The 17,718-nt window shown below is 36.9% G+C and overlaps 1 protein-coding gene across 1 annotated transcript; it reads left to right on the top strand.

Annotated features, from left to right (window-relative positions):
• The first annotated feature begins 1,955 nt into the window (after positions 1–1,955).
• On the top strand, positions 1,956–3,870 carry LOC148855157 (pectinesterase-like). Its single transcript, XM_088986144.1, has 2 exons — positions 1,956–2,847; positions 2,969–3,870. The coding sequence occupies exons 1-2, from the start codon at positions 1,959–1,961 to the stop codon at positions 3,655–3,657; spliced, it is 1,578 nt and encodes a 525-aa protein (XP_088842270.1). The 5' UTR covers positions 1,956–1,958; the 3' UTR covers positions 3,658–3,870.
• The last annotated feature ends 13,848 nt before the right edge of the window (positions 3,871–17,718 follow it).

Genomic DNA, 17,718 nt, shown 5'->3' with positions numbered 1-17,718 from the left:
CCGCGTCAAACTCAAAAGGCGCATCTGATCTCCTCTTGGCTCTTGGGCTCTTTCAAATTTGAAATTTGCACTTCGATGGCCCACATACTTCCATCTTCCATCGTCTCCATTGTAACTAACGCTCAAACACCATCTTTTGACCGTGTTTTCAATGACTCCGGATCTCCTGCTCACAAAACTCTGCCCACACCTACTCATAATATACTATTCTCTGAATTGGAAACATCTATACTAGGTAGAGGATGAGATTTCAATTCCCCATTTCGATGGGATTGACTTTTACTGATGGACATGATGGAATGGGGCCTACCTCTTGGACCAGATTTCGAACTTCTTCGGAGCTCACCAATCACCTCATACACAGGGCCTCGCCAATCTCCACCCTAGATCTCTTCAAACACCTTCACTGTAGTCCCCATGCATAAGATCAATTGCCACCCTAGCCAATCTCCACCCTCGCCAAAATCAAACTGCACGCTCAAGAGTCATTTAAAGTAATTAATTCGAAATTGTCATTTTCAAAATTGATTTTTGACTTAATTATTGTATACCAAGTGGGAGAATGTTATATTGTGGTCTTCACAAGAATTGAGAAATGTTTTCTTTGAAAATCCAGGGGCCATATATAATTTACTATAATAGTAAAATCTCAAGCTGGCAAGCATGATAACGCAGGTTTGAGACATTGAGTTTGAGAGCTGACTCTCTGTTTTTTTCTTTTTTTTTTAAAAAAAAAAGGAAATGTCAAAGGCTATTAGGGCTACAGAGGACGTATATCATACATAACTTGAGTTGAAATTTGGTTAGAGTAGTAGAGTGCTTGATGAGCAAGGCTTCTAGTCTACATCTATATGTAGATTGTAGAGAGGGTCCTAACCCTCGTAATACACTCAGAAAAGAGGAAACCCTTTATATCCCATCTGTGCATAAACGAGCAAAAGGTTGATGAGCTTCTGGTCAGACATTGGTCACTTAATTTCAAGAAGCTCATAGTAGAGATTTGGACTTCTTCAATGGTTGATCACCAATGGCTGGTAACTCAATTAGTTTATTAATTAGAACACAGGATTTTAATTTCCATTTTTTCCTCATAGAGCTTACATCACCCACATGATCATTCTCTACATCTTGTGATGATCTTAAGTGGCCCCACTAATTTGTACATTAATTCATGGTCGGTCTTACTCCAAATACCAATCAAAGGTTATAATCATAGGATCCTTTTCAATGATAATCAACTTATTAATACTTGGTTTTCTATACTCCACCACCATGTATGATCCATTTCTTTACCATGAATAGAATAATTCATCCTTTGTTTTACTCATCCATTTACAGTGCATATCCTGTGCTATCGATTTTACACATATTTCATGTGCTATTCACAAACAATAAAACATTCTGGAGCCCTAAAAGATTTGCAAATCGGCTCTACATACACATATCCAACATCGATCAATGGGCTGTCATTCACCCACGTACATCCCCAATAAAACAAATTTCAAACCCATTTCGTAAGATTAGCTTGGGAAACCTCCAATGGTTAACGGATTCTAAGACTTTCAACAAACCCATTTCGTAAGAACTAAGGAAACCTCCAATTAATGGTTAATGGATTCTAAGACTATTTCAACAAACCCATTTCGTAAGGAATTGTGTATTAATATTACATTAGTCCATGTAGACATTTTTTTGTAACCTAATTATAAACTAATGTTTGTGAATGGACAACAGGGGGCTATTTCATGTAAGCATGCGCTACGCATGGTTAAATAAATTTACAAAACCATAAACGGGTTCAAACATTTCAAACAGACAATTTCAATTCCTAGAGAGCCAGAATTTTGCCTATTTAAAGAGCACAATCTTACATTCTCAAATCATTGAAAGTCTGAACTGATCAACACATCAAGGAAATAGATATCAATAGCTAGCAAATGTGAAGGGTGAGGGTCTCCATGGATAAGCCCGTTTTGGGTTTTGCGGTTTTGAGCATTTCTCTTGCTTTGGTTATTGGGGTGGTGAACTCTGAGACAACATCATTTTGTAGCCAAACTCCGTATCCTGAAACATGTGAGTCCTTCATGGCCCGTTCTAGACCTCTTGTCACCTTAACCCAATTCAGCTTCCGGGAAACCACCCTTAATTTGACCTTGGACCAAGCCCTACGAGCTCATGGGCTCATTTCTGCCATGGAATTGAGCTCATTTGGTGAGAGGGCCAAGGTAGCGTGGGCTGATTGTGTGGAGCTTTATGCTGACACAATCACCCAGCTTAATCGCACAGTACTGGGGACACAGAATCCATTGGCCTGGTGGAATGCTCAAACATGGCTGAGTGCTGCGATCGCCAACGAGCAGACATGCCAAAACGGCTTCCTTGACTTAAACATGTCTTCTTACTTGTCTTCCTTTCCTTATATGCTGAGCAACTTCTCCAAGATGGTTAGCAACTCGCTTGCCATAAACAAGGCATCGGTTTTATCAGCAGCGTCTCTGTTGGGTAAGCAAGGTGGTAATCGCCGGTTGCTTTCTGATGGCTTCCCGACATGGGTCTCTTATGCAGACCGGAAGCTTCTTCAGTCACCCGGTGCAGCTTTACGAGCTGATGTTGTGGTGGCCGCAGATGGGTCTGGTAATTACAAGACCATCTCTCAGGCGGTGGCTGCTGCTCCAGGAGGTGGGTCGAAGAGATTTGTAATATATGTGAAAAGGGGAGTTTACAAAGAAACCGTTGAGATTAGGACACCAAACATCATGTTGATTGGAGACGGGATCGATGTTACAGTTGTTACCGGCAGTAAGAGCATCCAGGATGCTGGCACAAGTTTCCGATCAGCAACAGTTGGTAATTAATTATGCTCTCTCTCTCTCTCTCTCTCTCTCTCTCTCTCTCTCTCTCTCTCTATTGCATGCGTGCCTCATACATATATGACATACTTCGATGATGGGTTATGTCTTCTCTTCAGGGATCACCGGCAATGGGTTCATTGCTCGGGATATGACGTTCGAAAACACAGCGGGACCCCAGAAGCACCAAGCAGTTGCCCTCCGCTCAGGCTCGGATCTCTCAGTGTTCTACCGGTGCAGCTTCAAAGGTTACCAAGACACCTTATACGTGCACAGTAATCGCCAGTTCTACCGCAACTGCGACATCTACGGCACGGTTGATTTCATCTGGGGAGATGCCGTCGCTGTTCTCCAGAATTGCAACATCTATGTTAGAAAGCCCATGAGCGGTCAGAAGAATACGGTGACTGCTCAGGGACGGACAGACCCCAACGAGAACACAGGCATTTCAATCCACAATTCATTGGTAACAGCCACTTCTGACTTGAGGGCTGTTCAGGGTTCATTCAAGACATACCTCGGGCGGCCATGGCAAAAGTACTCGAGGACAGTATTCATGAAGACATCTCTTGACAGCCTGATCGACCCGGCAGGGTGGCTCGAGTGGAGTGGCAATTTTGCATTAAGCACTTTGTACTATGGGGAGTTCTTGAACACCGGGCCCGGCGCAAGTACAAGTGGGCGAGTAAAGTGGGCAGGTTTTCACGTCATGAACAAGGCTGACGCCCAAAAATTCACCGTCGAGAGCTTCTTGGGAGGAGGCTCTTGGATTGCAGCTGCCGGAGTCCCCTTCACTCCTGGGCTGTAACTACTTGGGAATTGGAATATTTCTCCTTTGGGAGAGGGCTTCTTTTTATAAATAAATAAAGCGAGTGTTTAGTTTATCACTTTGATAGCTTTTGGATTATCTCTCATGAAGTCAAGATACGTGAGATATACATCTGTAGTATTATTTGGGAGTTGGGAGGATCAATACCATCAAATAAGTCTCACCTAAATAAAAAAACGATCAACTTTCAGACATGATGATCTTCAAATTACTTTTGGAATTCTAATATATTGGCGGATTCGCAGGGCTCGGAATGGAACCGTCTACTTGTTGATTCGTTCATCCGGTTCCAGGTGAAAAGCTATTGAATCGGTCTATGATCCATTGATTTAAGCAGTCGATTTGTCGACTCAATGATTCATTTAATGGTTTTTAGCCATTTTTTATTATTATTTTTAATTGTAAATCATCCCGACAATCAGTTCTGTTTTATCCTAATCTCGATTCATGGCAAAAAATCGTTGAATCGGTCAACAACCCATTAACCCAGGCAGTTGAACCGTTGACCCATTCAATGGTTTTTGTTTGTTTTTTATTTTTTATTTTTTATTTTTTGCTGTTAGAACGGACCATCCATTTGAACCGAAGAGTCGAACTGTCAACCCAAAAACCGATGGCTAGAATGGTTCCGTTTTCAGGTCGTACGAGTCACACGCTCGAATGACATAACATGTATGGTATTGCTTAATGGATGTCACACATTCAATTTTTTGCCTATAATTTTTGTTGTCAGAACAGACCGTCCATTCGAACTGGATGATCAAACCATCGACCCGAAAATCGGTGGCCATGATGGTTCCGTAATTTTTTTGCTTATAGTTTTTGTTATCAGAACGAACCATCTATTTGAACCGGACAGTCGAACCATCGGTTGTCAAAATGTTATTAGCAACAATTATCAATAATAGTAAGTAATTATAGTATTTAATTAAATAATCAGTAATGATAGTTTTAATAATATTATTTAGTTATTTTTAATATAACAATAAATATTCATTAATTAATAATTACCAAATTAAATTAAACTAACATTGTTTATCAATAATAATCAATAATTATAATATTTTATTAAATAATCAATAACAATACTTTTAATAACATTTTTAATATAAAAATAATTACTAAATTTATTAATAACAATATTTACAATAACAATAATTATTAATTATAATCACTAATTATATATTTATTAAATTACTATAATAATTAGTAATTATTAAATTATAGTAATTAATTACTATAATAATCAGTAGATTCCATTAATTAAATTACACTAATTAAATTATAGTAATTAATTATTATAATAATTAGTAGATCTATTAATTACTATAATTAATTACAGGATTGCTCTCACATGTAATTAACACGAGTAGATTACATTTCCTGCACGAAGAGAGCAGCCTTATTATATTAATATATTGGGAAAATTTCCCATAGGTACCTGTACTTTAGGTCGAGTGCCAATTTAAAAATGCGACAATCTAATACCTGAAATTTCATTTTGCGGCAACTTAGTACCAAGCGTTAATTCACCATCACTTAGAAGACAAAAAGACTTAAATACCCTTCAACTATTTGGAGTAATGCATGGATTCTCTATTGAAATTACAAAAACTATTTCGACCTATGCAAGTGGGAACTAGTTACTGAGATTGGGTCCAAATCCATAATGTCCAAATCTAAGTAGTGGGTCCACCCTTTAGAGTTAAATTGGGTAAGATTCTTTCCTGATGGTCTGATATGATGTGAGCTCAGATTTGAGATTTCAGTTGGGATGACATTAATGATTTTAATGATTATATTCGAAACTTAGGAGGTCAAAACTCAAAAAACGTAGAGGGGTTTTGCGGAATCTATGGATTTCTCATACCAGCCTAAAACCACTTGCCTTTCCACTACAAAAGCCCACCGGGCGTCTTCTTGCCGGCGTCAGAGGGGTCATTGCCTTCGGAACCACCATCGTTGCCGATGTAGAAGACCACCATGATGAGAAGCCTCACCATGTGCTACGCCAGAACTTTGAATGTGTGATATCTCTCCGGATTTCGTAGGAGGAGAGGGATTGTTGAGAGAGAGAGAGAGAGAGAAAGAGAAGTGAGTGTCGTCACTATTCCCCAAAGGAGACGATGAATAGTGATGAATGGATGGCGAGGTTCAGACAAGAGGAAGGAGAAGAAGGTGAAGATGGGAAATGGGGAAAGAAATACCGGGAAAGATGATGAAGAAAATCGGCGAAACCTTATGCAGAGGAGAGCGAACTCACCACCTCCTCCAATGGTCTGGGAGAAAATGGCAAATTGGTAATGAACAATATGAATTTTGGAAGTCATCATGGCAGTGAAAATGCTAAATTGGCTGCCCAAGTAATCTCAACTGGCATCATCTCTGATCTCTCGTCTCACTCTGCGCAACACAACTCTTATAATTTGAAAAGAAACCCTCTCTCTCTGATCTCTCATGGCTTCTGCAACTTCTTCTATGGAAGACACAATGGCCAACGTTGGCCTTGGTAGTGCCAAGGAAGAAGACGTTGAGGTTACTAAAGATGCAATCCCTCTCTATTCCTCCTACAACGACCGGATTCGACCCCTCCTCAACGCCGTAGACCAGCTATGCCACCTCAATGTCATGAAAGACGTCATCAAGTGCATGAAGAACAGCTTCTGGGGGGTGTTTGTTCTTTAGCTGCACCACCAGACCATCTTTCATCAGTGAATCTAGAGAGAGAGAGAGAAGCTAGAAAACAGAGGGTGGAGGAGTTGGATTTTGGAGAGTTATAGATATTCTAGGAAGAGGTACGGCTTGCAAGGTTGTGGAGAACCAAAGCTTGCTGGACACAATGGACCAGCTCTCGGACCTCCGACGGATGGGAGAACCAGAGCTTTGCTGATGATTTGCTAATAATAGAGGTATGGCTTGCAAGGTTGTGGAGAACTAGAGATGCTTAGAATTGAGAAGCATCCAGACCTCCTCCTTCGTCTTAGGCGAGAGCTGGGAGGTGGACCTTCGAATGGCAGCGGAGTTACCTCTGTTCCCATCACAATGGACCAACTCTCGGACCGCCTAAGGTTGTGGCGGTGGTGGCCATCGGAGGTGGCGATGGAATCGGCAAATCATCAGCAACAATAGAAGGACCCTCGCAGTCGAACAGCTCTTGGATCGCCATTGACGCAGCAATTGAACAGACTCACAGTCTCAGTCTCAAGTGAAGGAGACTGAGCGATGGCCGGTGATACAACTGCTCAGTCTCATTCTTTAACCTCCTCGTGCTCACTTGAACAACAATTGTATCAATGGCGATGGTCGGTGATACAACAACAATTGTATTAAAGAGACGAGTGGATGAGCACGATCCTCACAGTCAGTCTCAAGTTAAAAACTCGCCATTGATACAGCAGTTGAACAGACTACTTGGCGATGGCCAGTGACTCGCAGGAGGGGGTGGACGTGAGGAAGAGGAAGACAACGAGAAATTGGATTCGAGGAAGAGGAAGAGGAGAGGAATGTCATCGACGCTGCTATTGATACAACAATTGACCGGTGAGATGATGAGTGTGTTTTTAATATCACCTAATTCTTCTAACTGATGGTGAATTAACGTCGGATAGTAAGTTGTCCCAAAATGAAAGTTTGGGTATTACATTGTACGCATTTTAAAATTCGGGTACTGACACTTGGCCTAGAGTATAGGGTAACAATGAGGAATTTTCCCTAATAAGATAGTAGTTTATCAACGTTTATAAGATGGAGTTAGAGTAGTTGACTTTTTGATTAAATATTATTTATTCATGCATTTGAGATCATCATTTGTTTGAACTAATTTCGGGTTTAAATATTCTTTTCCTTCAGAAATTGGAACTAGGGGTGATCATTTCAGCCCGACATGGCCCGATTTGTATAAGTCTAGGCCGAAAATTTTGGGTTTGGGCCTAGGTTTTGTATAATTTATATTATATATAATATTTTATAATGTATAATGTATAAAATAAGTTTATATACATGTTATATTATTTAATATAAAATATTATAAATATGTAATATTTTGTATATGAATGACTTTGGTCTAGAATTAGCCCTGACCCTGCCCAGGCCCGTATAAACCTGGGCTAGGACTTATGTTTTAAGCCCGAAACCTTGGGCCAGGCTAGGCCTGAGCCTAAAGTTTAGTCCTTAAAGTGCAAAACCCGACCCGGGCCTGGCCCATGATCACTCAACCCATCGGCCATCTCACTGTGGGTCTTTTACTTAGACAAGTGGCAGACTGGCAGCTCAGGCAGGGGAAGATCTATATTGCTGTTAATTATGATACGAGGTATAATCCTCATTTCAGCTTAGCATTTGATAAAATGTGATATAATATGTCCTCCTACGTTGGGTACAAAATGTGATTAATGTAAAGGACGGAAATCACATTCTTTTGGTACAGAAAATTTTCTACTAGATCCATAGCAATTAATTTTGAAGTGAAAAAAAATAGACAAATTGCTATTTAATTTGTCTGGTCTGGTACACAAAATTTTAGGTACTAATTAAGGGTATAGAGAATGTGAATTCCCTTTGGTGCGGACTTGTATGATTTTGATTGGCTCCTTAGATAAAGCGGGAAATAGAGATGGTAATCCGACCCGCCCCCATTTTGATTGGCTTCAATGCGGGCCCCGCCTGAAGATCATCATCCACATTTGACCCGCCCCCATTAGGGCTCTGATTAGCCGCACCCCAACCAAAGTGAGCGACCAAGTTCAGTGCAAGTTTCGGGGAGATCCAAAACTCTGTGAACCGAAACGGGGGAATAGCATTTGTCCACCCCAGCCCAAATCCGTCCAAAATAGATAATATGTTATGATATTTGTATAAATAAAATATGTTTAATATGTTATTTTATATTGTTTTGCGTTTTATACATAAATATTATAATGACACTTAATATACATATTATATTAATATTTTATATTATATGTATAAAATAGATTTTGTACGTACATTATATGATATATCATAATATGTGCATTGGGGTTATCAATGGGTCGGTTTTATCCGATTAATAATTGAGGTAGTTCTAGTTCTGGTTCTTGTAAGTGTGTACGTGATAATTTTAGATGATGATGATAATGATAGTAATAAACATCTTATCCAAATATGTGATAATTGTATCGAATTGTGAATTTTCAAGTATTATTTTTTGGTTTATTTGCTTGATTATATTCTTCTTTTTGTAATATTTAATCATTTTGTGTATCTTTTTTATTTTGTTCATTTATTAAAAAAATGTAAAATTTAAATAGAGGGAATTGAGTGGGGTGAAAAGTAGTAGTTCAATTTACAATTTAAACCTCATAATTAAATAGGGACTAAATTCAAAATTGATTATTTTAATCAAAAGAAAGTTTCACAATCTTATTCATATTTTTAATAGTAGTGTAAATATAGAATTATCGATGTATTCAATTTTTCCATAACTTTTTTTGTATTTTTCCATGTAAAAATAATTCTAATGTCACATTTACTTTTTGTTTAATATGATAAATATATGGTTATATTTGTGCCTAAATGATTTTTTTTTGCGAAATTTATGTACTTTTTTTCATTTTTTTGTATTTTTATATTTTATTAACTTTTATTATCTATTTTTGACATTAAAGGTTAACATGTTTGACCAAAATTTGAACTATTGATCTTTTCCAAATAGTAAAATAATTTCATTTTTGGTCAATTTTAATTTGATTAATAAAAATCATAAATGTGTCTAATTTTTTTACATTTTTTTTGTAAGTTTCTGTATTAATTTTTATTTTAAAAAATTTATTACTTAATTATGACTTCATAGGTTGATCAATTTGATTCATATGGTTGGATTGGTTAGCCACCACTTGGATTAAAAATGGTTTTGTTTTTTAGTTAGTTTTAAAATATATGGGTTTATATTGTTAAAAATATCGACATAGATCTAATTTAATAAGAGAAATTGGAAAGTTAATCATTTAAGTATAAGACTTAATGAGAGGGGATTAAATGAGGTGGGAAGTAATAATTGAAGTTACATATTCAACCATTACCATTAGAAATGGACTAAATACATAATTATGGGCATTTTAGTAGCCATTAAAGCTATCATTAAAGATATTATAAAATGGCTTTTATACCCTTTCTCAAACAAAGAAGTAGATGATAATTTTAATCTAAAAAAAGTTTCACATTGCATTCGCACTTATATATATATATAATATTAGTTAAAAATGTTTAATTTATTAACATATAAATAATTTAAATATTTTTCTATTAATTTTATTAAGGTTATATTATCATCATTTAAATTTTAAGTTATTATTTAAATAAAAATATAGGTTTAAATGTAATCAGGTCTAGACCCAATAGACTCAACTACTAACCAGGATGGTTCTAGGTCTATGATTTTGTCTCGATTTATAACTAGACCTACCCCAGATCCAACCCATTGATAGCCCTAAATGTGTATAATGCATCTATTTGGAACCATTGTTGTTGCTCCAGAAAACAGTGCCACATCAGCACCATATAGGAAAAAATGGTGCTCTAGGAAACAACCTTCTGTTTGGAACCGTTTTTCTATAGAAAACGGTACTCCAATCTAAGCCTCGAAAATCGGGAAGGCATGACTTGGAGCAACGCCAAAATTAGCATTTCTTGGAACTGCCAAATTTAGAGTCAAGGCAGAGTGGGGACCTTATTCCCTATCTCCATCCCCGACCCCATCGGGTCGGAGAAATTGGGTACCCATTGGGGATGGAAAAATTGCCATCCTTATAGGCAAAACCCGACCCCGCCCTACACTGATGCCATTCCTAACCAGAAATCGAGAAAACTCGTGGATTTTTACATTTAATGTGGTACAAACGGGGTCTAGAATAGAGGAAGAGGGTGGAGAGGTAGAAATTCGTTTTGGTATGGGTGTGTATATAGGTGGATCGGATAGATTGGGGTTGAGATGTTTTCGGGCATTGAGCCTGTTTTGTTGGGCTGAAGGGTTGTAGGTGGTTTTTTGAGAAGGGTTGATTAGCCTGCTTAATTCTAGTTGTGCTTCTTGATTCCTTGGGGTGGACCGAGTTTCCTTGTGTAGATTAGGGGTGCAACTTGGGCGGGCCCAACCCGAAGATGAAAGAATTGAAAATAAAAGAAGGCTTGTGGGTCAAGATTTCGCATGGATCTATTGGGCCTTAACAATAGATAATATGGACAAAAAATGGGCCTTAATGGGATGAAGCAGAGTAGTTACTAGTAGACCTGTTCATGGGCCAGGTGTCCCGATGGGCCAGCCCGGCCCGGCCCAACCCCCAGACGGGCTTGAATAGGCTTTTTGGCCCGCGGGCTTAACCTCGGGCCAAAAAGCCCGGCCCACATAAAATTCGAGCCTGGCTCGGGCTTTGCCAGAATAGCCCGACTCGAGCCCGGCCCGGCCCGACCTATAATTAAATCTAAGTAAAAACCCTATATGATGTCCATTTGAATAAATTTTTTGATTTGAGAATGTTGTTGATTCACTTGTAGGCCCATTGTTCATTTAAATAGGGGAAAATCTATATTAAAATAGAAAATGTCCATTTGAATAGGGAAAAAATCAAATTTCTTTTATTAGGTCGGGCTTCGGGCTCGGGCTCGGGCTCGGGCTTCGGGCTTTTTATCAGGGTCAGGCTCGGACCCAAGTTGCCCGTTGGTCGAACCGGGCTCGAGCTCGGACCTAACATTTTTCTGTTAATAAAGAATAAAAGTCCGGCCCTAATTACTAGTAATCTCTATAGATTATAATGGAATAAGAGTCTTTACGTTTGGGTACATTTTCCATAAACTTGTGTAGTGTTTCTTCCCTCTTTTTATATCATTCTAATTTGGGTTGTGAAGAGAATCCAATGTCCGAAAGTCCGAAACCTGATTCGACATCCGATCTAACTATTTTGAACCCAAATGGGCCAGTGAAGCCCAGCCCAGGCTTTGCCTTGGCTTGAGCCAGCCAGCTCTCGAGTTGCGTGAAATGTCTTAAGATATTAAGATAACCGCGAATAAAATAATACATCAACAAATAAATAATAAGGAAAATGAAAACTGAAAATCATAAACAAATAAATACCGTCGAGAAAAAAGAATCTCGAATAATTCTTGAAAATTTGTGGGCAATAAAATTAGAGTAGGTGAAGCCTCAATATACTAAGGAAGTAATGACACATGAACGTATTAAAGGGTATATGCTTCAGGGCCAAGGGAGAATGGGAAATGACTTCCATTTTGGCTTACTTGGTCGGTCCGATCTGATTGATCGGTTCAGTTATGGTGTGATCCTTCTCGTTTCGCTTCCAATAAAAAAAGGGTCAAGTATGCGAAAACAAGGGAAATTGAAAGAAAATTTATGGATTTTCTCATGAAGTAGGTGGATCCAGGTAGAGGTGGCAATAGGGTACCCGATATACCCAGCCCAGATTACTAGGGCATATCACAAACCTTGAACCCGATCATAATAAAGACAAGGGTCCATGAGAAAAATCAAAGTTCCTTTCCTTTTAATCTATGGTTAGCCTTAGTTTATATATATCTTTTGAAGGGCTACACAATGGGTAATTCATCCCCCAACCTAGGTGCAGGTGGGATTCGATCCCAACGACCAGCAGGAGACCTTACCAACCCACTCATTGGCACCTTGCAGGTTAAGCCTTAGTTATGTGACAAGGACTCCCGTTGCTTGAAGTTTTAGATTTCAGCACTTTGCCCTCCAGCCTATTTGACAGTAAAGGTAAAAATTACTAAATTGCACATTTGAGATTCTATGTGTTTGAGGGTAACTGTTGGAAAATGGAGTCACTATAATTTTGGAGGAGAAGTTCTGAGGCGCGTTTGAAGATACTATCTTTAAAACGTTATTTGTCCACACTCAGTTTCACTGAGTTTGTTGTTGGGTTACAAGCAAATCCGTTTCCAGGATACAACAGAGCCTTGGGTGAGAATTTGCAACTAGCAAAGTTGAAGAATGTCCGGAGAAACCTTTTGTGAGACTATAGCAGACTGGACTAAGAGAGAGAGAGAGAGAGAGAGAGAGAGAGAGAGAGAAAGTGGACTTCAAAAATGTGTGTTTTTGAAATCTGATTCATGTTCCTTAAATAGTTTATGAAGATATATGAAGAAAAGGTAGGTGTTGGTTTAGAGAAGGCACCTTGAAATTGTGACTGTTTAAAAAGTAGTTAATAGTTAATGACTGTTAACTTTGAATTGTGCCTCTTGATCACACCCGATCGAATCGTGACTGTTGATTTCATCAACGATGATTAACGATCAGCATCGCACCAAAACCAAAGCCACCCTTTGCGAGCCACGCAAGTGCTAGCAAAGTGCGCCTCTAAAGCGCCTCATTACACCGCACACACACGCGTGCGTTGCATGGTATCAAACCCCCATACTCTCCTCTACTATTTCTAAGGAGTGTAAATCAGTTACTATTAAAATACTGAAAACAAAGCTTATAATTTTCCAATGTGGGACAATTTCAAAACTGAGTTTTGTAAGAGAAAAACTAATTTTTCAATCAAGTGTGTATGTACAATTTCTCATGTAATTGACCAATCAAACCCATTCGATTTAATCTCTTATGAGATTAAAATCCAATAACAACAAATATCAAAATGATAAAAATAACCATTCTAAAGCACAAATAGTTCTGAAGGTATTGATGTTATCAATCATTCTCAAGGCCTTCTCAAGATGAACTTTGTAAAAAAAAATTGAGAGTAACATGTAAGAGTTAGGTTCAGAAAAATAGAAAATTAAAAGGGCAAAATGGTCTCACAAAACAACATAAGGATAATTTGAGGTTTTAGAAATATTTAAAGGAATATTCCAAGAAGTTAACTAAAAGGGCAATGCCAGCAGTAAATGCAAAAATCCAAAAGTTCAAAGGGGTCTTTTACACAAAAAAAACAAAGTTATGACGACTAAGTGTTACTGTCCCTAATTACAAGGTGGTTGTCTATAATTTAGCCTAAAAGTTATTCAAATATGATTTTTATAATTTTTGTATATCAGATTAATTTCGTACTTTAGGCTGTGTTTAATTTGAAGAAAAAAATAGGAAAAGGAAGGGAAAAGTAAGGATTTTTTTATCTTTTCCTTCAAACCATAGCCATAGTGGCAACTATGGGGAGTTTTACTATCAAGTACTAACCAATGAGTAGGGGTGTTCACGGGTCGGGTTGGGTCGGTTTATTGGGGTTTCCCCAATTGACCCGACCTGGTTGGGTTACCTGAGGTGGAAATCAAAACCAACCCACTGATAGACCAAATCGACCTGGTCGGTTTGAGTCGGGTTGGGTCGGTTTCGGTTTTGCTCCTGTACAAAAGGACACCTAATTGAATTCTAATTGTAATTGCCTAATGGGTTGTCTATTTGGTGTAAAAGATAATAGAAAGTTAGAAACTATGATAGATTGCCTATTTTAATTGTAATTGCCTAATGGGCCTTCTAGTTCTAGTAGAAGACTAGTTATAGTTAAGTAGGAAACTACTCAAACTAGGAACTACCAGACTAGTTCGATTCGGGTCGGATTGGTTTCGATTTTCACACAAGAAAACCGAAATTGACCCAATATATTGATTTATATATTTGCCCAACCCGAAACCGACCGGTATTGATGAAAACCCAGTCGACTCAAATTAGATCGATCCAGGTTGATCGATTTGGTCGGGTTGAACATTCTTATGAACAGCCCTACCAATGAGAATTCATTGAAATCCATGGACATAATTTTGATAGAAAGATAGGTCAAACTCTTAAAGGTGAAAGTACATGGAAGATCTCATTTTTAAAATTTGAACAATGAAATTCCCACCCCATGATTTTTAACGAATTCACGTTAGTTAGTGACTTAGTGTACGATTTAGTACAAACCCTTCGGTAGAACCCTTACAAAATACAAACCCCTAAACTCTTCTCAATTAAAATCTTTATGATTTGTCTTATTTATTTTGTATCCTCCATTCAATACTGAAAAGTCTAAAAAATGATTAGAGCCTCCATAACCACTAAAAACTAATGGATGGAACTTAATGACTAATTTGTGATTCTTATTTAAGTGTCCTTTTCTTTTCTTTCATTTTCTTTCAATTTCTTATGGTTTCCTCTCCGCTAAAGAAAACAGAGAATGATGTCATAAGATCTTATATAATAAATGGGAACATTGGAACAAGGATTAAATATATGTTTGGTCTATGGGCATTTATTAAAAAAACGCCATTACATCAGCACCACATAGGTGTTGGTGTTTATTGCATATGAAACCAACGTTTTCGAACCACCGTTGATTAAGATGGTTGGACCATTTGACTCAAAAACCGTCCAGACAATCGGTTTCGTTTTACTCCAAATCTGGAATATAGTCAAAAATTTTTGAAAAAGTCAATAAATTGTTGACTCGGGTGGTCTAACCGTCGATCCGTTCAACGGTTTTTGGCCATTTTTTATTTTTTTAATTGTTTTAATTTTTCTATCAAAATGGGTTGTCTGTTCGAACCGGACGGTCAGACCATTGACCCAAAAACCAGTGCTCAAAATGATTCCATTTCCGGATTGTATTTTAAAACGATGTATGAAACCACTATTTGGTTTTACTATTTATCAAATAAATACTAGAAAACATAAATGCTTTGATTAATGTGCATGGGGCATTTGGGCCAAGAAACGTCAAATTCATGTTTCCCCCAGTGCCTAGACATTTTTTGAAATGAAATGCTGATGTGGTATACTTTATCTGAGGTGGAAAGCAATTTTATGGGGTGTTACTTGAAACACCCATAAAATGTCCAACCAAATATAAAAGGCAAAAACCTTTTAAAGTAGCACTTTTCAGATAAACATTTATCAAAAAAAGGCCTCTCAGAAAACTTCCATGGAACCAAACATACGCTAAAACGGAAGATATTTATCTCATCTGTTATACATTAATTATAAAAAAACATTTCAATCCAAAGTGGTTTATGGAGATTGAGGACCTTTATAGAGGGCTAAAATAATATCCCTTTTACTTATAAAAAATAAAAATAATATCCCTTCGCCATATCTGAATTTAATCCTTTTATAATTGGATTAAATATGGCTACTCCTATCCAATCCAATAGTATTCAAACATACTAGTGGAAGAGCACCTGCTAAACACATATGCAAGTATTAACATATATGGTATTTGGGTTGAACTTTTATGACTTTCACTGAAATCAAGCAAGTATTTGCCTTATGCAATAACCAATATGCGCATATGCAAGTATTAACCATAATATTATATATAGTATTTGAATATTAACTTTTATGATCTGCATGGAACCTAAGGTAAATATATGCTTTATATAATATAGATGTATTTATGTCTCATAAAACTTATATTGTATCTTTCAGTTTACTTGAATTTTTTGTGTTTACTAAGGTATTGTAAGTTCAAGTCTCATAAAATTTCTTTTCAGTTTATTATATTCATCATATACAGTATTAAAAAGTATTTTCAATTCAATTTATTTATAATGCAAACTATTATGATAATAATATTTTATTCATGACATAAGTTGTTAGCATTCAATATCAATCGAAAACCCTATCTAATTAAATCCAATTGTTAGGAATCTATTTGAATCCAAGATCAAATTTGTATCTAAGACATATATATCCAATTGTATCAACCATTTGCAACCATAGGCCTAAAATGAAATAATATAATAAAATTGAAAATAAAATTATATATTTCAAATATATATATATATATATATATATATATATATATATATGTGTATATGTGTGTGTGTGTGTGTGTTGGACTGTACTGAAATGCAGGCTACAGGTAGTATGACCCACTCGATCTTATCATGTCATTCCGGCCCATAGACCTGAAACCTCAGACCCAACATAGCCCATATGATCGTGCCAGGCCACAAACGGCATGGCCCGGTTTACCTTAATCTCCTGTAAAATGTACAATACGTAATTAAATAAAAAAAAAAAACTACTAAGCCCAGCTTTATTACATGGGTAATGGATTCCTTGTAATATGCTTTATGGTAAATAGTGAATCAGGGGCAATGGAACTACAAATCAAATAATGCTTAATTAATTAAATTGATGGTACTTACCAGTAACTACACATCAATTATATAAAAGATATTACTTGAACAAAAGTACAAAACTAGTTGATCAAGTGTTGTCAGAAATGGGAAAATGAATGAAAGTGCTATACAAGTGTAACATTGCCAAATGCATGGGTCCTGGTTCATTTTCATGGGAATCTCAAACCTTCCAATAGCAATAGTGAACAAGTAAGGAAAGCCCATTTTTATGGGGAGGACTTGGATCTAGGACCACACAGTGTTATATGAAACGGTCTATTGTCTCATCGCATCTCAATGAAGAGATTGCCTACACCAAAAAATAAGCTTATGTTCTTTTTTTCTCTATGAAGATAAACTGTTTAATATTTGTGGAATTTAATTTTTAGCTTTCAACATAAGAGACATAGTTGTCATCATCTGTTAAATTTAGGGGGTGTTATTTTTTTGAATTTTTGAATTTTATGTTTATTTTTCAGATTAATATGGGGTCCAGGGAAAATTTATTTTTCTGAATATCACTCTCCTATCGGGAAAAGTTTATTTACCATCTTCTAAGACAATAAATAACCTTTTTTACCTAAGAAGGAAATTACTAATATTGAATGAAACAAAAATACCCCTTTAACAATAATTTTTTATGACTAAAATAATCATTATCTTATTTATCTGAAAATTTAAAAAACATAGATAAATGCACCAACTCAAAAGCAGGGCCTTAATTTCTTTGACTATTTAATTACCAAGTGGGAGCCCTGACCTGAAATGGTGGGTCCCGAGTCCTTAATTGAATAAAGATGCTCAGAAAACAATTGAGCTAGAGTTAAGCGTTGAAACGTCAACAAGACTTGGAACAGTATTGTCAGTTTGTTATTCATATAAAAACAAAAGAAAAGTACTCACGAATTTCAACGTACCAAGTACATGACCAAATGAACT

Source organism: Nelumbo lutea, chromosome 4 (genome assembly GCF_056320005.1).
Source record: "Nelumbo lutea isolate HS-2025 chromosome 4, American lotus-T2T, whole genome shotgun sequence".
Taxonomy (NCBI): domain Eukaryota; kingdom Viridiplantae; phylum Streptophyta; class Magnoliopsida; order Proteales; family Nelumbonaceae; genus Nelumbo; species Nelumbo lutea.
Note: the sequence above shows the minus strand (reverse complement) of the source record. Positions and strands in the feature narration are given on the sequence as shown.

What these genes read in the sequence shown, in the direction of transcription:
- LOC148855157 (XM_088986144.1), top strand. Translation starts at nt 1,959, where the DNA reads ATGGATAAGCCCGTTTTGGGTTTTGCGGTTTTGAGCATTTCTCTTGCT. An exon ending in TTTCCGATCAGCAACAGTTG is followed by an intron (nt 2,848 to 2,968) that starts GTAATTAATTAT and finishes TCTTCTCTTCAG; the next exon opens with GGATCACCGGCAATGGGTTC.